The 18,150-nt window shown below is 41.8% G+C and overlaps 1 protein-coding gene and 1 long non-coding RNA gene across 2 annotated transcripts; one reads left to right on the top strand and one right to left on the bottom strand.

Moving 5' to 3' along the window:
• Nucleotides 1-6: 6 nt before the first annotated feature.
• Nucleotides 7-18,116, bottom strand: LOC100481351 (ATP-dependent RNA helicase DDX19A). Its single transcript, XM_034638886.1, is given in 11 exon segments — nt 7-391; nt 937-1,174; nt 1,533-1,637; nt 1,639-1,708; nt 4,959-5,073; nt 5,455-5,557; nt 7,103-7,195; nt 9,770-9,905; nt 10,933-10,983; nt 13,070-13,118; nt 17,947-18,116. Coding segments are annotated over 11 exon segments (1,323 nt in total). The 5' UTR covers nt 18,004-18,116; the 3' UTR covers nt 7-85.
• Nucleotides 1,601-9,432, top strand: LOC117795225. The gene is made up of 2 exons (XR_004619115.1): nt 1,601-1,730; nt 9,305-9,432. It is a non-coding gene; the product is annotated as an uncharacterized LOC117795225 (long non-coding RNA).
• Nucleotides 18,117-18,150: the final 34 nt, after the last annotated feature.

The following is an 18,150-nucleotide window of genomic DNA, read 5'->3' on the forward strand; positions in this document are numbered from 1 at the left end:
AAGAGAACAGGCACCATCCTGAACCAGCGAGATGCTCGTCCATGTCCTTCCACCTCATGGGAGCCCCTGGCTTCTGTGACAGTTCTTATCTGCCGGGGGAATCCAGTCTCTCCCTGAAAAGAATGTCCGCACCAACCCCACATGGACTCCCCCAAACCAGCGGAGCCCCGTACAGGAGGACTTCCCTGGCTACCCGCGGCCTGGCGGACAGACGCGTTCTCTGCTCACCGCGGGCACACACGTTGGTGGTCACCAGCACCTTCTCTTTGCCCTCTCGGAAGCGCTCGATGACCGCAGCCCTCTGCTCCACCATCATTTCTCCACTCAGCAGGGCCACCTGGTGGCCTTCTTTCGAGAGCTCTGCTGCCAGCCAGCTAGCTGTTTTGCGGGTCTGGAGTGAACAGAATTGTTTTAAATGAAGATACCTGTTTAATAAAAAAAACAAAAAAACAAAAACCTGCAAAAAGTGGCTTGTTGTGTTAAAGTACGTGAAGACCTGCTGAGTCGGTCAGCAGGACAGGCTTACCAATTCCACAAATAATTTTAGCCGTGTCATTTTTTTGGATGAATTACTTAACTCATCTTAGCGTTCAGCTAGGAAGAGTGTGGTGTGAGCCAAAGGTCTTCATTCCCAAATAGTCTATATTCTTAATGTTTTATAATTATTTCATTGGATGTTATTTGGAGTGCTTCCCAAGTTACCGCTAAGAAGTGGGACCAAAGAAGGTTCAATTTTTCAGTCTTTCCCTCATAACTCATTATAATCTGAGGAGAATACTCCCTGAGGCAGGTGGACGTGAATCATCATTTCCTTTCCGGCCACACAGGGCACCTGGTCCTGCTCAGCACTGCGGTGGAGCTGGCTGAGAGGGAGAGGGGCACACCCTCCAGTGCAGCTCCTCCCCCGGCAGGCCTGCTGCTGCCACTGCTACTCACATGGCAGAAGATCATGGCCTGAGCAATGGTGATGGCCCCGTAGAGGTTACACAAGGCCTGGAACTTCTCATCTCTGTTATTGCACAGGACGTAATACTGCTTGATGGTGTCCAAGGTCTCCTCCTCACGCTTCAGTTTGATAATGTTTGGGTCTGGGACCACTTTCTGGGCAAATTTCCATACGGAGTCTTCGAAGGTGGCAGAGAAAAGCAGCATCTGGCAGTTCCTGGGCAGCATCCTGCAAGGGAAGACCCAGGTATGTGGCATGATCCCGAGTCTTTCCCTGGAAGGAACAGAAGGCAGCTGCCCTGCGCTTGCCTGGTCAATGTGCCCAGGAAGGTGGCTAAAGGGGGAGGAGAACAGCAGGGAGGAGGTGAGAGCAGCCGTGGGGCAGGAATGGGGCTGGTGTTAGATCCCCTAAGTCTCCTTCCTCAACCCACGGTCAGTGCCAGTGAGGAAATGGCCCATCGAACGAATGCTGCTGGAAGTACTAGAATAAAGAACCTGACAGGAGCAAGAAGAGGTGTTTGAAGTAAGAGGAGAAGATGCTGCAGATCAGGAGGCTGAGAAGTTCCTCTTGGCTCAAGAGTTCCTACCTCTGGATGCGGATGCTCTGATCTTGGTGGCCCTGAGTAGCTATCATCACGTCAGCCTCATCCAGAACAAACACCTTGATCTTCTTGGGGTCAATGAACTTGAGTGGCGCACCAGTCCAGAACAGTCCCAGGGGTGCCAATGACAATGTGCTCACTGATCTTCTGACCTCTTTCCACTGTGGAGACAAGATGTTTTCTGTGAGTATTTTCATGGCAAAGCCAGCTTTGGAAATCAAAGCCTTGCCCATCCTTCCAGAGTTAGTAAAACAAGTTAATTCCAGATGTCAAAACACACACACAGGAGTGTTATCCAAAAGTCTTGGGTTTTTCTACTGAAAAGCAGGTACCATGGCACCCATCTCACTGCACCATGGTGAGGATTCAATCCTCTGCAGTGAGCCCTCAATAAGCACCATGTCTCCTTCCTGCTTCCTCCTGTGATTCAACATCATCCCACTCATTCTCCTCAGCATCACTCTTACTCACTTCACATCATAAATTCACTCACAGTTCAGATATTTGATTGGTAGTTTTGAGTCCCAGGATCCTGGCTCAATGAGTTTTTGCTTTGCTGGACATTCTAACGTGCAGACAGTTTTCCTACGTACAAATTCTCTGGTTTAAAAAACACATTACTCTCGAATTATAGCTGGTGGAAGCTGAAACTGGTACAACCATCTATCAAAATTACTAACGCACATAGCCTGTGAGCAATACTCCATGATGAGGAATTAACTCTGTATGTATATTAACATGTGTGAAATAACATATATGCAAGGATATGCAAGCATGAAAAGTAACTAATGAAGAAAATATGATAAACCCAAAGGATGATGCCAGTTAAAGTAAAAAACAGCTGAGGAACTGATATAGAACAATCTCCAAAATACACTATTAAATGTGAAAAAAGGTTGCAGTGCAGTCTGCACACCAAAAAGAGGCAAAAAAGAATACAAGTAACACATGTACGTGTGTGTGAGTGTACACGTGTGCCTGCAGCCGCAAGAGCATCTTCGGTGTGCCACATGAGAACTGGTTAGTACTGAGTGCCCGTACGAAGGAGAACTAGGTGGTTGGATGTATGGGAGGAAGAAGTTTCCACCAAATATTCTTTCAATTGAAACATGCGAATGTGTTACCTATTTTAAAAACAAAATTTAAAATTTGAGAAGGGCCTTTTGTTAGAAATTCATCAATTATCTACTGGAAGACTTTTGCATTAATGCTAACACATTGTAGTTCTCAACGTCCCCTGCCTGTAAGTCCAAATTGAACCTTTAAAGAATAACAGTTAAGTATAGTTAATATGTTAATCCTTCACACACAGTGAAGTCCCGTGTTATTACAAAACAATCCAGAGAAGATATATGTTGTTACAAGATTCTGGTAATTTCACTTAGATGTATCCACCAGTGTGAGATATCAAATAAACACACAAATTACATAACCAACCTAATAACTTTTGGATAAAGTAGTTTTGCTGCAAGCGAAAGCAAGATGGTTTTCTTCAGGAAAAGCTCTTCTGTGATCGTGTTGTGAACTGAACTAGCCATTTCTCTCTGCTGACTGACAAACTAGAAAACGAAGTGGGGAATCTGATACCCACTTTCTTGAAAATGGACACACTGTGTCTTCAATGAAAACAATACACTGTATTTGCTGCCACAATAACATTTAAGCTTTCAAGAGAAAAGTAGTGTTTTGGAAGACTTGTATGTACTACTAAGTTTGAGTTTCTTTTTTTTTTTTTTTAAAGATTTTATTTATTTATTTGATAGAGAGACAGCCAGGGAGAGAAGGAACACAAGCAGGGGAGTGGGAGAAGAAGAAGCAGGCTCCCAGCAGAGGAGCCTGATGAGGGGCTTGAACCCAGAACGTGGGGATCACGCCCTGAGCCGAAGGCAGACGCTTAACAACTGAGCCATCCAGGTGCCCCTAAGTTTCAGTTTCTTGATGTACATAAGCACCTCTGATGAGTCTGGTGGTAAGTATTAGGGCAAACAATTTAAAAAGTTTGTATAAAGAGATGTGTCAACATTTGGAAGATCAGCGTAACTCAGTAAGACGTATTTTCCAAGAGACCAAGGTATTTTAATGTAACGGTTTTGGTGTAGCATCCAAAAAGAACACCTAAAATTTCCTGAAAGGCCAGACTGTCTTCATATTCTTCAAAAGTTAAGTTCTTTAAAAATTTCTCAATTTTAGCTAGAATAGCAAATATCAATAGATACAACCTGTATAAACAAAAATGTTCTGGGGTCCTCAGTAATTTTTTTTTTTTAAGATTTTATTTATTTATTTGACAGAGAGACAGCCAGTGAGAGGGAACACAAGCTGGGGGGAGTGGGATAGGAAGAATCAGGCCCCCAGCAGAGCAGGGAGCCCAATGCAGGGCTCAATCCCAGGGCCCTGGGATTATGACCTGAGCCGAAGGCAGACGCTTAACGACTGAGCCACCCAGGTGGCCCCTCAGTAATGTTTAAGAGTATAAGAAACCAAAAAGTTTGAGAATCACTGCTCCAGGCAATTATAAACTGCTGGGTCAAAGGGAGGTCTATCTGCAGTTTTTCTAAGCAATGCCCAACTGATTCCAGAAAGTAACTGTACCGGTGTATACTCCCCACCAGGAGTGTATGGGCATTCCAGTTCTTGGATGTCTCCAACAATACTCAGTATTTTCAGACTTCTATTTCTGCCCATCTGAGAGGCATACAGTGGTTTTAACTTACATTCCCTGATGACGAATGAGGCTTATCATCTCTTCCCATTTACCAGACACCTAAGTCCCTTCTTCTGTGAAGTGTCTGTTCAACTGGGCCTCTTTTCTATTAGACTCTTTTCCTATTTAGACTGCTTACCTTTTCCTTACTGACTTGCAGTTTTATATACTCTGATAACTTTCTAATGAACCGTTTTCTACCTGCCCCTCCTCTCCACTTTAGTCCACGTTCTCTACATTACATTCTGTAGAACACATGGGAGAAAAAATTGGTGGAACTATTTCTGGTTTTGATAAGACCAAGTTATCCGTTTGTGCTTCTAGTTTACTCTTACTATAGATGTGCTTGTTTTTAAACAAAGGGATAGACCCCAACCTACCATCCTCACACCTACTAATCCCTTGTTAGTAATAAGCAGCTTCCAGAACTCTGCATGCTGAATTCAAAACCCTGTTTTCTTGTGAAGAATGCCAGACTTTAAGAACTCCATGACCCGTACAAAGATTTTTACAACAACTCAAAATCTTCTTTTAAGAGTAGAAGCGACTGTTAAATAGCAAACTTAAAACAGATTTGCTCAAAGTAATGCAGTGGGCCCTAAGGTCAATTGAACCAGAAAGTTTAATATCATCATCACATCTTCAAAATTCAAACACCCAACCACAATATTGTGCTCACTGCTTAGGTCTCACCCCTTTATACTTACATTTATTGCCTCGGACAGCATAAGCAAGCTTTAGTTCTGGATGAAATTTGCCCATCTGCTCAATCACTTTTCCCGTTTGAAGAGCCAACTCATATGTTGGGGAGAGGCACAAACACTGAGAGGGGGATCATAAAGGTTGAGTTTAGGAGAGCCTTTAGTAACAGACAACAGGTTCTACAGCAACAATATGCTGATCTTATCACCACTCAAAAGTGCAGGAACCACATCCTCTCACACCAGGCCTACTTTTCAGCTGTAGACCCAAGCCTTCAGCAGAGAGCCCTGGCTGGGTGGATGCCTTCGGAAGCCACTGTTCAAGAATGCTGCTTCTGACTGAATTCTACCCAGGTTGTGGCCTAGTGCATGACCTGGCTCTGCCTGAGCTACAGGAAACATTCAGACCCCTTTAGGGGCACCCCTATTAGGCCCCCCACCAGATGGCACTGCCTTTCCCAGGGCAGGGAAGCCAGGGCCCTCAGGATCCCTTGGCCCTCACCTGGGGGTATCTCTCTGCTGGTTCCACTCGGCTGAGCATGGCCAGGACGAAGGCAGCTGTTTTACCAGTACCCGACTGAGACTGGGCAATCAGGTTCTGTGGGCTGGATCAAGGAAGAAGAGAAATGAAAAGAATATTGGTTAAATACAATACAGTGACAAAAAGTTCTTTCTGGGTGGTAGGCATACAGAGCTTTCTCCCTTTAATCCAAGTTTTCTGCATTGAGCACAATGATAATTTTTTTATATGTTGTGAAAAAAACTCTTAAATATTAAGGGACATAATGATTCAGATGGGTTCACACCAAGAAATCTTCACTCTAGACTCCAGCACAGCTCGAGTGTCCTCGTTTTGTATCCTAGTTGCCCCATGGAAATGAACACTGCAGAGTAATATCTGTGCCAAGGCAAATCCCCAAAGACCTTTTCTGTCAAGCTATAATGTGCCTCCAGGACTTGGGTCTCTGTGTGTTCCCTTTCCCTCCTTCATGAAGATGCAAGACACCAAGTCAAACAGATGCTTTAGAGGAACTTTCACATTTTATTTCACGTAACCCAGTCAGGGAAATAGGTAGAATTTTTGTCCTTAAATAAGAAAAATAATAGAGTTAAATGGAAAAGGTTACTACATAAAGCAGGATGCCAATTACCTACAGTTGAGGAGTCTGCTGAAGTTTCTCTCCTCCTCTGCCCCTCCTTGCACTCACTCATGCATGTGCGCACTCTCTCAAATAAAGAAATAAATCTTTAAAAAAAAAAAAAACCAAACCCTATTTTTCAAATTGCACAGAATAACAACATTAGCTTTCTTTATCAGTTTTGTTTGTTTTTAAAGATTTTTTTAGGGGCACCTGGGTGGCTCAGTCAGTTAAGCGTCTGCCTTTGGCTCAGGTCATGATCCCAGGGTCCTGGGATTGAGCCCCTGCATCAGGCTCCCTGCTGAGTGGGGAGTCTGCTTCTCCCCCTCCCTCTGCCTGCCACTCCCCCTGCTTGCGCTCTCTCTCGTTATCTCTCTCTCGCTGTCAAATAAATAACATCTTAAAAAAAGGATTTTTAAAGAAGATTTTATTTGAGAGAGAGCACATGCCTGTGCGCACATGAGCAAGGGGAGAGGGAGAAGCAGATTCCCCACTCAGCAGGGAGCCTGATGCAGGGCTCTACCAACTGAGCTAGGGAAGTGCCCCCTTCTCTCGGGTTTTTAAATTTTTAAAAAAAATTTTAAAAGATTTTATTTATTTATTTTAGAGAGAGAGAGAAAAAGAGCGTGTGCGCTCGACTGAGGAGTGGAGCAGAGGGGGAGGGACAGGGAAAGGGAGAGAATCTCAAGGAGACTCCATACTAAGCGTAGAGCCCTGCGTGGAGCTCAGTCTCACAACCCTGATATCATAACCTGAGATCATAATCTGAGCTGAAACCAAGAGTCAGGTGCTCAATGCTCACCCAGGTGCCCCATCAGTTTTTATTGTTAAGTGAGAAAGGCAGAAGCTGTACCAAATTCCAACTGAATCTCTCTGCATTTGCTCAAGTGGTTTCCCTGAAGAAACATGCTGTCCCAAACATCTCATCTTGTTCTCAAGAACAATAACAGTTATTGGTATAAAACATTAAACCAAATCCTGAAGAAGTACACTTGAGGTCTGCATACTCACGGCTCAGCAAGCATCATGGGTAATGCGTTCTCTTGTATCTTGGATGGTCGATTGAAGCCCATGGCATAGACTCCCTGGAGAAGCTGTGGTTTCCTAGGAGGCCAGGGAGAGAAAGGATGGATTCCTAGTTGTTCAAACTGTTTTAAAAGCCTAGAATTTGATCTTTCCCTAAATCTAGCAAAGAATAACTCTTCCTATCTTTGTTAGACATATTTTTCTAATGCCTTAAAAAATATCTAAAATGAAACCAAGACACCATCTTTTCCTACTAAATCTTAATCTGCAACTTTTTTTTTTAAAAGATTTTTTTTATTTCTTTGACAGAGAGCACAAGCAGGGGGAGCAGCAGGCAGAGGGAGAGGGAGAAGCAGGCTCCCCGCTAAGCAGAAAGCCTGACGGGGGGTCCTGGATCATGACCCGAGCAGATGGCAGATGCTTAACCGACTGAGTCATCCAGGTGCCCTTTAATCTGCAACTCTTGTGCAATTCCGAAAATACAGACTAGTTTCCGCTCTTGGAGAAATTAATGCTTTCAGCAGACCCACAAATATGACTGGCCTTGGAGGACAAATGTTCCCTGGATATCACAAGAGTGATATGTATTAATTCATATAAATTGTATAATTTGCATAAAACGAATTGTAAAAGGCATATCTAAAAATATACTGCTTACTACACCACTAAGATATGGAAGTCCCTTTAAGGAACGAGATTCAGTTTTAATTTCTTGGGGCAGATGTTAAATTGAACCACAGTCATTTTGTATTCCATGGTCCTTTCAAAGCCAGCTGTGCAAATACTCAGGACAATCAAGAAGTAAGAAAATTGATTCAACCAGTTTCTACTACCTGATCAACAGTGAATAGGTAGGAGTGTTCAATGACCGTACTCAACTTTCCAAATGCTCATATGTAGTTATTATGTCTAGTAAAAAAATCAAGACTAGGAAAGCACCAGCCTATGTAAGTAGTTGCACAACAAATACCAACTAAAGCTGTTCTTCCATCGCATTTACAATAAGCTCTCTGCTACCTCCACACTGACAGGATGTTCAACAAAACTCCAACCAGATTGTAAAGAAGAGTCAAACCAAGTCAAGACTTCTTGTTCTCTGAGCCTTCCTGGGAGTTAACAGACTCTCTAAATGGCAAATTCTTCTGGCATATGTTGGTTCTCAGATACAAAGACCTCTGAAAGCACAACCTTTGGTGTCTTCTGTTTGGAAGAAAAGGCTATGAAGCTCAGCAGATTTTGATTTGGTTGCTAAGGAAACAAAGTCACAAAGGAATGAAGATCCAAATGATCCAAGAGCTTCCAGTGGTTCATTATTTTTCTCTTATTTTGCAGATTAATTCAAAAATTTTAAGTACAAAACAAACCAAGGCAACTTAGGTTTCATTCTTTGTTCCCTCTAGCCAACAACTACTAAATCAGAGAGAACTTGACTTTTCAGAGAGGACAGTTCCTCACTGTTGGACTGAGAGCTCAAGTTCTTTAAATGAAAGGGCGTTTAAAAACCATCAATACTTGGAAAAGCAAACTGTCACTTCAGGAAACAAAAGAGAACATCTCGCTGCCCTGATATAGTTTATAAACAGAAGCAGAGATGATAGATTTGCTGAATGAAGCCCCTGATGGGGGAAATACACATAAAAAATAAAATTTCCTGAAAACATTAAAAAAAAAAGCGCCATGCTTTAAAAAACTTATTCTTAGCTATCACTTCATTAATGACTTGATTTGGTTTTAGTTAGCTCTCATATTTTAAATGTCTCTTACCCTAAAGCAGTGGTACTAAGTTGGCAAGAATGTGGCCCCTATTTGCCCACAGTGGGCATACTATACATTTTGCTGATAAAGGCAAAGAGTCTATTAATTCCACCACTTTCTTATTCACCAGCTATTTTCTGTCTGATTCCGGTCCTGGCAGGCAGCAAGAACGGTAGTTATGTCTCATGTTACTCATGACACCCAGCACAGTAGCATGTACATAAACCAAGGATTCATAAACACTTCTTTACTAATATGCTGAGGGAAACAAAAAACTTGGGATGACCTTCCTTAATTCTGCCTTTAAAATAAAGAGATGTTAGAAGTCATTCTTAGCACAGTGCCGTAAACGTGCTCCCTTGTGGCTTAATTCTGGGGTTTTTGTTTTGTTTTTTTAAATTCCCGAATACTGAAAGCTGCTTTCTGTTGTAGGTACTGGGAATCCTGCACAGGCTCTTTTGATCAATTATGTAAAAGCAGATAAAGTGTTTTCAAGACCGTAAACCCTGTAGTCTAACAAAAGGGCTTACCTAATAAGAAATGTTCCTGACATCCAGAAATCACCTGTCAGCCAATATTTTATTGAAAGTTCTAAGAGCATAAAAGAAAAAAGACTTTCAGCTATGATGAATAAATTTGTGGCATTTAAAAATCCCTCCCAAGAGGAGGAGAAGTGGGTAGCCAAAAGACAAGGGTGGGAGGGAAACCATCACTGTAAACTTTTTCATACTTTCTCAGTTTCCAATCATGTGAATTATTAACTAGTCGAAGAAGCAAATACATTAAGATTCTTAAAAATAAAGGTAAAAAGCAAAATTCCCAAAAGATCTCTGAGATGCTAAATTTTAGAAAGGCGGGACCAATAAGGAACAGCTGTTCCAGAGAACAGACACTCACAGCCGAAGCTCCTCAAAGGACTTCACTGAGTAGAGCGGGGAGTTTGGGTCCCGCTGCAGGACTTCCACCTGGTTTGTGTTATCCACAAGGTTGCTTCTGATCAGCTTGTTGAGTAAGGACTGGGCAGCTCTGTCCTCTGTCGGGAAGATACCAGTAGGTTGTCTTCACACTCATTTGGCAAACCCACCCTCGTGAAATCTCTCTTACTCCCTGTCTCTGTACCAGCACCCGGGCAGCCAAGCATGGCTGGAGAAAAACAATCACACCGACAGGTCTCACTTTAGATTCTTGACCACTAGACTCAAATGGGCTGCCCTGCCCTAAGTCTTCATGTTTCTATTCTCCACTCATTCATTCTTCTCAGATCTCCACCTCCACCTCTCTTCTCATCCCTCCACATTCTCACTCATCTGATGAACTTGTGTCTTCCTTCACAGAGTTCAAGTGCTAGGAAGCACCTCCACACACTGCAGTAACACACCTACACACCCACCTACATTTGTGTACATACTCTCTACGTTCCCTCTGGTAACCTGGGATGAACAGCCTGCACTCAAGGCTAACCCCTACATTGGTACAACAGGTCCCAGCCCCTCTTGCCTATAAGGATATTTCTCCCGAAACTAACTCCCATCTTGCATTATCAGATCCCCCCCTCCATGTGCCCACATTTTAACATCTCATTATAAACCTGCTTCCTCCTTTACCCCTCATCCCCATCCAGTTGCTGCCCCATTTCTCTACTCCCCTTGATAGGACATTCCCTGAAAAGGCTGTCTAAACTCACTGTCCCCACTTCCTGTCCTCCCCTCCTGCTGAATGTACACTGAATAAGCTTTTGTATTTAGTCTCTGCACTTGACCTCAGAGGCCCTTGTTGAGCACACCAATGGCTTCTACACTGCTAAATCAAGTGAAAAGTCCATTTTTATATCTTCTGAATCAATTTATTACCTATATTTGACTACCTACTTTTGTAATACTTCCTTCTTCTGGTTTCTGGATGCCCCTCTATTTTCTCTTTTGGTTCTCCTATCTCACTGACTGCTTCTCAATCTCCTTTGTGATTCCTCCTCCTCTCTTCAATCTAGTGCCTCTGGCTCCAGAAAGGCAAATCTTGGGTCATATGCTGTTTCTTTCTACAGAGTTTAAAAAAGTAATTACCTTTCTCTTCTTCTTCTGTTTTCTCTGCAGTGGCATTAGTTTTAATAACACCTACACAAGGAAACAGGTGTCATCACAAGAAAGGCAAATTTCAAACCCACCCAAAAGGTGTGACAACATAAATACTAAATCTTACTTAAGTAATCAAAATGTAAATATTTGGCATTTCTTTATATTTAATGGGTTTTTATTCCTAGAAAGCACATAAGAAAATTGCAACTTTCTAGATATGTTGGCTGACTTCATAGTGATCAGACTATGTCACCTCTGACTTGCTTATCCTATTTTAAAATATACTATTATTTTAGCAAATAGAATCAGACATGAAAAAGAAAATAAAGATATTAAAAATTAAAAGGAAGAAGTAAAATCACTTTTTGTGGATTACAGGATTGTAAGCCTGCAGCACTAAGTATTAACTTAAAAATGACTACAAAATAACATATCTCACTCAGCGAAAGATAAAAAAGTTAGGTACAAAATAAATAGAAATCAGTAGCTTTCATAAATACAGAAATATAACTGAAAAGATCCTATTTGTAACAGCAACTAAAAAGTTGAAATCCTGCACCCAGAAATAAAATAAAAAATATGCAAGATTTATATGAAAAAAATTTTAAAACATTCATAAAATAATGCAGAGAGTATAGCTAAAATGCCATAGATAAATTAAAGTGGAATTCTAAGATACTCAATTGACCCAAAAGGTCAGGAAAAGAGAAGTAGAGAAACTATGAGAGACAAACAAGTCAAATAGCAAAACTTCTTAACTAAACCCACCATATCAATTTTAACCCACCATTTATATTCAGTGTAAATGGATACAGGAAATAAAAGTCACCCAAATTGGAAAAGAAGAAGTAAAACTCAGTATTTCCAGATGACATATATAAAAAGCCTAAAGATGCCATCAAAATACTGTTAGAACCAATAACCAAATTTATTAGTAAAGTTGCAGGATAGAAAAATCGACACACAAAAATCTGGTGCACTTCTATACGCTAATAATGAACTATCAGAAAGAGAAATTTAAAAAAATCCCATTTCAATTGCATTAAAAATAATTAAATACCTACAAATAAATTTAATCAAAGAGGTGAAAGACCTGTATAATAAACACTGTAAAATATTAATGAAAGAAATTGAAGACACAAATAAATAGGAAGGTTTTCCTTACTCATGGATTGGAAGAATACTGTTAAAATGTCTATATACCAAAAGCAATGCAAAGAATCAATGCGAGCCCTATCAAAATTCCAGTGGCATTCTTCACAGAAATAGAACAATTTAAAATTTTGTATGGAACCACAAAAATCCCGAACAGCCAAAGCTACCTCTTTTTCTCCCCCAAAGCAATCTTGAGAAAGAAAAACAAAACTGGAGCATCCCGCTCGCTGATTTCAAACTACATTACAAAGCTATATAATTAAAACAGTATGGTACTTGCATAACAACAGACACATAACAACAACCCACACATATACGGTCAACTCATTTATGATAAGGGAGCCAAGAATACACAACAGGGAAAGGACAGTCTCTTCAGTAAATGGTGTTGGGGAAAAATGAACAGCTACACGTAAAAGAACTGGACCACTATCTTAACCACAAACAAACATTAACTCAAAATGGGTTAAAGCCTTGAACCTAAGTTCTGAAACCTTCAGAAGGAACCAACCCTACCTACTGACACCTTGATCTTAGACTTCTGGCCTCAAGAACTGTAAAACAATAAATTTTGACTGTTTAAATCACTCAGTTCGTGACCTGGCATGGCAGTCCTAGCAAACTAACAGAGAGTAAGAACTGGCTAAATGACAGTCCGGGACAAAAAGGAAGCCTTTCACCTGTTTATACTTTGAGTTTTGAACCCAGATTAACTTTTCAAAAAATTAAATAAAAAATTTAAGGAAACACTATCAAATGAACAGTGGCAGGAGTCAGAGACTAGATAAAATCTGGAAAACTAATGTGTCCTCTTCGGTAATGCAACCAAATTTACTGGCTCTCAAATACAGCGCTGTCATTTGGCAAACGTTATGCTAAATGAAAGTGCCTTTTCACACTGCAGCTACTACTGCAAAGTGGAAGAGCACGCATACAGCTTGTATCCAGCTAGTAGTTACAAGTGACTCACCATTGGTATCTGGTTTGACTTTTTCTTCCTTGATTTGCAAATTACTCATCTGAATGGGAAAAAAGGAAACAGAGTTAAGCAGATGACCCAGTCAAAGCAAGTCCCTTCAGCAAAGAGAAACAAAGTCTAGCCGCACCTTATTCAGGGAGTTGTTCTGCTCAAGCAGAATTCCTACAAATTTGGGTGAAGACATCAGTTCACATCTTTAAGAACCTGGGGGGGGGGGGCAGGGATGGACTAAACAGAGCAGATCGGAAAAAAGTTTGACAGCAGTCTCAAACCTCTACTTTTCTTCCAACTTATGCTCTTTCTAGAACTTTCATTAAATACCTGTGATAGCCTTTCAATGGCAAACACATAGTTCCCTTCTAGATACGGTAAAGAACAATACTATCTCAGCTTTCTTTTTAGTCCTGAAACCCACGCTGTATTAATGCAACACTTAGCAAATAAAGTCTCCTCCACTATGAGTTAGGTAAAAAAGTTATTTACTATGATGAAAGAATCGACAAATTCCTATTCCTGATTTAGAATATTTCAGAAACTTGAACAAGATGTTTTAATTTATTTTGGCCACTAGTCCTGGTCAATGCAAACCTGCTTACTAAGCTGCAAATGAAAGTGCAAGCAGAGCAATAATTTATACATTTGTTAATGAAGTCTCCAATCTCATGAGAACTATTTTTCCATGTTCAACGTATTGTTAAGAGTAAGAGTGTGATACAGAGATGGTATTATAAAGGTATGTTGTCAGGTTCTGAGGAGGACGGCAAATCAAGCGCTAGACCCCAAGCCCTGCCCCCAAAATGATCCCTCAACTGATGCAGTCATTCATTATCCTTATGATAACCACCATTGTTTCCTGAGGGCATTGAGAAATATTTCCACCTCCATTCCCCCTCCTCTCAACTGACCCTGATCTTGGTCTTTGGGAGGAGGAAGTTCACCTTCACACAGTGGGGATATTCATCTGATCTCTTTAAAAACAGGACTTCCAGAGAAAAATCAGATCCACACACTACTGGAGATGGACACCCGTTCCCTGAAGGCCAATGGGAAGGTTGGCGCATAACAGAGAAGGTATTTTAAACCAGAACTATCCAATGATTATCCTCATTTTTAGGCTAATACACAGGGATCTGAAGAAGCCCACTAATCTTGGGATGGGCTGAAAATGCAAATGAGACAGTGTGGAGTCCCCAATCCAACCAAGTTGATTAGTCTCAAAGCCTGACTGATGAAAAAGAAAACCATAACCAAATTTACTGTATTATAATTTGTTTGACAAATACATGTGCTAACAAAAGATGACATGCTTAGAAGCTAGACAGATCTAAGAATTTGTCACCATTTGTTCAGCTGCATTCAAGGGAAAAACTACTGGCAGACAAGTATTCCTGTCTTGAGAGATGTAACTCCACCATGGGAAAGACGCAGGCCAATCAACTCTCATTCTCCTTCATTCTGTATTCACCTTCAGCGAGGAACTCTGATTATTAATCATGCCTCTTACAGAAAGCAGTGTCCTTGACACTGGACACAGATTTTCGTTATGATAAAAGCATCCTTCGCTCATCCAAATGAACAGAGTAGCTCCTGAAGCGTGGCTAAGGTCCCATCAGTCCCAGAGTCCCTGATCCATGAAGGGGTGAACTCTTAGGCACTCAAACACACTTCAACAAGGCTTCGAGATCTACCTCTATGCCAACTCTAATTGCAAAAGAGTCAGATTATGTCTCTAAAAGATCCTTAGGGTTGTCTTTGGGTTTTTGTTTTTGGATGATCAGGGAAAGGGAAGGAATTAAACTGGTGATATGGCCAGAAAGAGGCAGAAAAGGAGGCCATTTGTGTTGGAAGAGATGACAGTGACAAGTGAACTGGCATCAGGTCCTTTCTACTAATTCAAACTCTCAGAGTCTTTTATCAGGGTTCCTAAAGCTGCATCCAAACAAAACTCCCCGACACACCTCTCCTTCCCCTCCAAACCCGTTTTTGCGAAGGATGTGAAGGTACATCCTTGTCCACATAAGCTTAAACCAAAAAAAATCCTGTGTGTAAATATAAGATTTTTATCATTGTGCTTTCTCTGTTCTCTTCTCTGTCATTTTCATTCACTACCTGTACACTTAAGAGCACAGCTGCATGATAGCCCAACACCATAGATTATTTTTAAGCTAAGATACACAACTCTACATGGTAAAATAAAAAGGCGGGGTGGTCTTCCCCAACTATTAGGAAGCAATGTTTTGTTTTGTTTTAAAGATTTTCCTATTTGAGAGAGAGAGAGAGAGAGAGAGCGTGCGCATGTGCGTGAGCTTGCTCGAGCAGGGGGGAGTGGCAGAGGGGGAGGGAAAGGGAGGGAATCTCAAGCTGACTCTGCGTGCGGAGCCCGACTCGAGGTTAGATCCCACAACCCGGAGATCATGACCTGAGCCAAAACTAAGAGTCGCACGCCCAACCGCCTGAGCCACCCACATGCCCCTAGGAAGCAGTGTCTTAATAGATTTATTTATACCAGCCTCCTGAGAAGCAGAGTGATTAAAACCAGATTCCAAGTACATTTAGACCTAAATTTACAATATTCATAATATCACAGCTAGATTAGAGTCATAGATTTAAAAAGATTTGAAACCAGTACTCAGTAACTACCATTTAGAAAAGATAAGGTGCGAAACAGTGGATTTTAAACCCTACTGTGCCAGAACCTTAACCTTTGTAACACTCTTTGACTTCTTTGTGGGTAACAGCCAGTTTTATTACTTGCCCTGATTCTTCTCCTAAACTCCAATACTACATTTCCAAATACAAGATAGGTGCTGTGCAGACAACAGTTAACACAGCTAACAGTTTCCTATCCTTGCCAGCTTGCAAGGTTGGCCCCCTGTCCTGCATCAGGGGACTTGGACCTCAGAAGGGTTCCTGTCACTCCTAGAACTGCTGAGGGGTTATGACTAAACTGTTTGTAAAAACATGTCATTTATGTTAAACACCTACTTTCCTTCTGCCTGGAATTTTGGTATACGCTAGGCAGAGGATGACTTTGTGACAGCCCCCTCCGCCCCCACCCCCATAAGAACCCTGAGAACTGAGTCTCTAATGAGCTTCCTTGACAATACTTCACCTGTGCTGTTACAGTTAGCTGCTGCAGGACTTAATTAAGCTGAGTATGTAAGTCCACTAAGCAAGGACTCTTGGAGGCTGGTGCCTGGTTTCCTCTGGACTCTGCCAGATGCGCCTTTTCCTTTTGCTAATTTTGCTTTGTATCTTTTCATTGTAATAAATGATAGCTGTGAGTAAGTACAATTATATGCTAGGTCCTGTGAGTTCTTCCAGGAAATCACTGAACCTGGACTATTCTTGGGGATTCCCAACATAAGTACTTACCAAGATGTCCTCCTTACCTCAAATTCAGAAGAGCCAAACCTGAACTCACCATCCTCCATATCAAATCTGCCCATCCTCCCACTTCCCTAGTCCTGTTATTAGCATTTTAATAATACCACCTGTGGGATCCTGACTGCAAACAGCAACCTTTGCCTTTTTCCTAAATCCTGCTCTTTATACTGCCACAATTCTCTTGAATCCGTCACTTCATTGTCACTACCACCACCCAACAACAGATGCCCTCTCTAGGATAGAAGAACTGACACACTGATTACCTTTCCTTTGGATATCACTTCTTCTAATATTCTCTGTAGTTTGATAAATCTTGCCAGTTCTCAGATCTAATACTGTCTAATATCCTCCTGAAAAATCCCCAAATCAATCAAGTTAAGTTTCTCCTAAGTTTTCAGTTAACGTTGCAAAGTACACTCTATACGGTATTTTCTGTAAAGCTACCATTACAACCCATAACATTAGGCTGCAGCAAATGAGTTGATTCTTGCTCTCTAAACAAGTCCAGTCCCTCTGCGCATTTTCTCTCAAAATGCCATTCACCTCTATCTTAAATGACTCATTCTCTAACATTGATTTGAAATGTAAACTTCTTCACAAGGAATTTCCCTATTTCCTACTCATAAACATCCTCTCCCCACTCAGAGAACACTTATCACATTATTCTTACCATTTTCACAGCTCTTCCCACATTCTCACCTTCCCGTCCATCCTGTAAAGATTCTTCCTATACTCCACTGGATTTAGCCCAGAACATCTGCTGACAAACTGACCATCCTCCCAATGTAATCACGGACGGCTGGAAAAGAAATCTAACTTAGCCATTAAAAAGTTCTATAAGACTTCAGACTACCAAACAAACACAAACTATTAAAATCTATAGTGCATTATCACTAAAGAAACCTAAACTAAGATGTAAGAACAGAAAACCAGTTTACACTCGAACTACCTTCCAGTTGAATGGATCTTGATTAACCAAAGAACCAGTATATGAAATTAAACGTCACTTCAAACATCAACGGAAAAATCTGTAGGGCCTCCCACCGACATCTACAGTAGACTGAAACACTAAATCTAAACCTGAATCTGTTATTTCTCAAAGAGCTACAAACTGCCAATCATGTTAAGCACAAACCTAAAACCAATGTTTAGCACAGAATCACTCGAAAACAGACAAGAGAATCAGCATCTAAATTTCCCTACAACCCTCCCGAGAAGGAGGTGCAACAGAAAAAAAACATACAAAGTGGGAACAAATTTGCTACAGGGCAAAAAAGTCTTTAATTGGCCCAGATGAACAGAACAAGGCTGACGTTGGTCTCTTTCGCCCCAGGCGCAAATCGGGGCTACGTGATTCCCGGCGGCAAACTCTAGGGAGATGTGGGCCACAAGCCTGCCCAACCCGGGTAGCTCCCCGGACTCCTATCAGGGTCCGTTCAGGCCCCTGCTACGTTCGCCCCGCGGGAGCTGAAGCCACTGACCGACTTGACAGCCGCTTCCTGCTCGTCCACTGCCAGGGCCCACGAGTCGGTGGCCATGATCCGGCGGGAAGGGAGGCCGACTTGCGAAAAAATTCACCGCACGCGCGCCAACACCTGCCCTGAGTCCGCTGCCTCCCCGAGAACCTCCCCCACGCGGACAGGAAGCGGAGGTGCCAAAAGTGACGTCAGTTCCTGCTCGGCGCA

The sequence above is a fragment of the Ailuropoda melanoleuca genome, chromosome 12 (assembly GCF_002007445.2).
Source record: "Ailuropoda melanoleuca isolate Jingjing chromosome 12, ASM200744v2, whole genome shotgun sequence".
In the NCBI taxonomy this organism is placed as follows: Eukaryota; Metazoa; Chordata; class Mammalia; order Carnivora; family Ursidae; genus Ailuropoda; species Ailuropoda melanoleuca.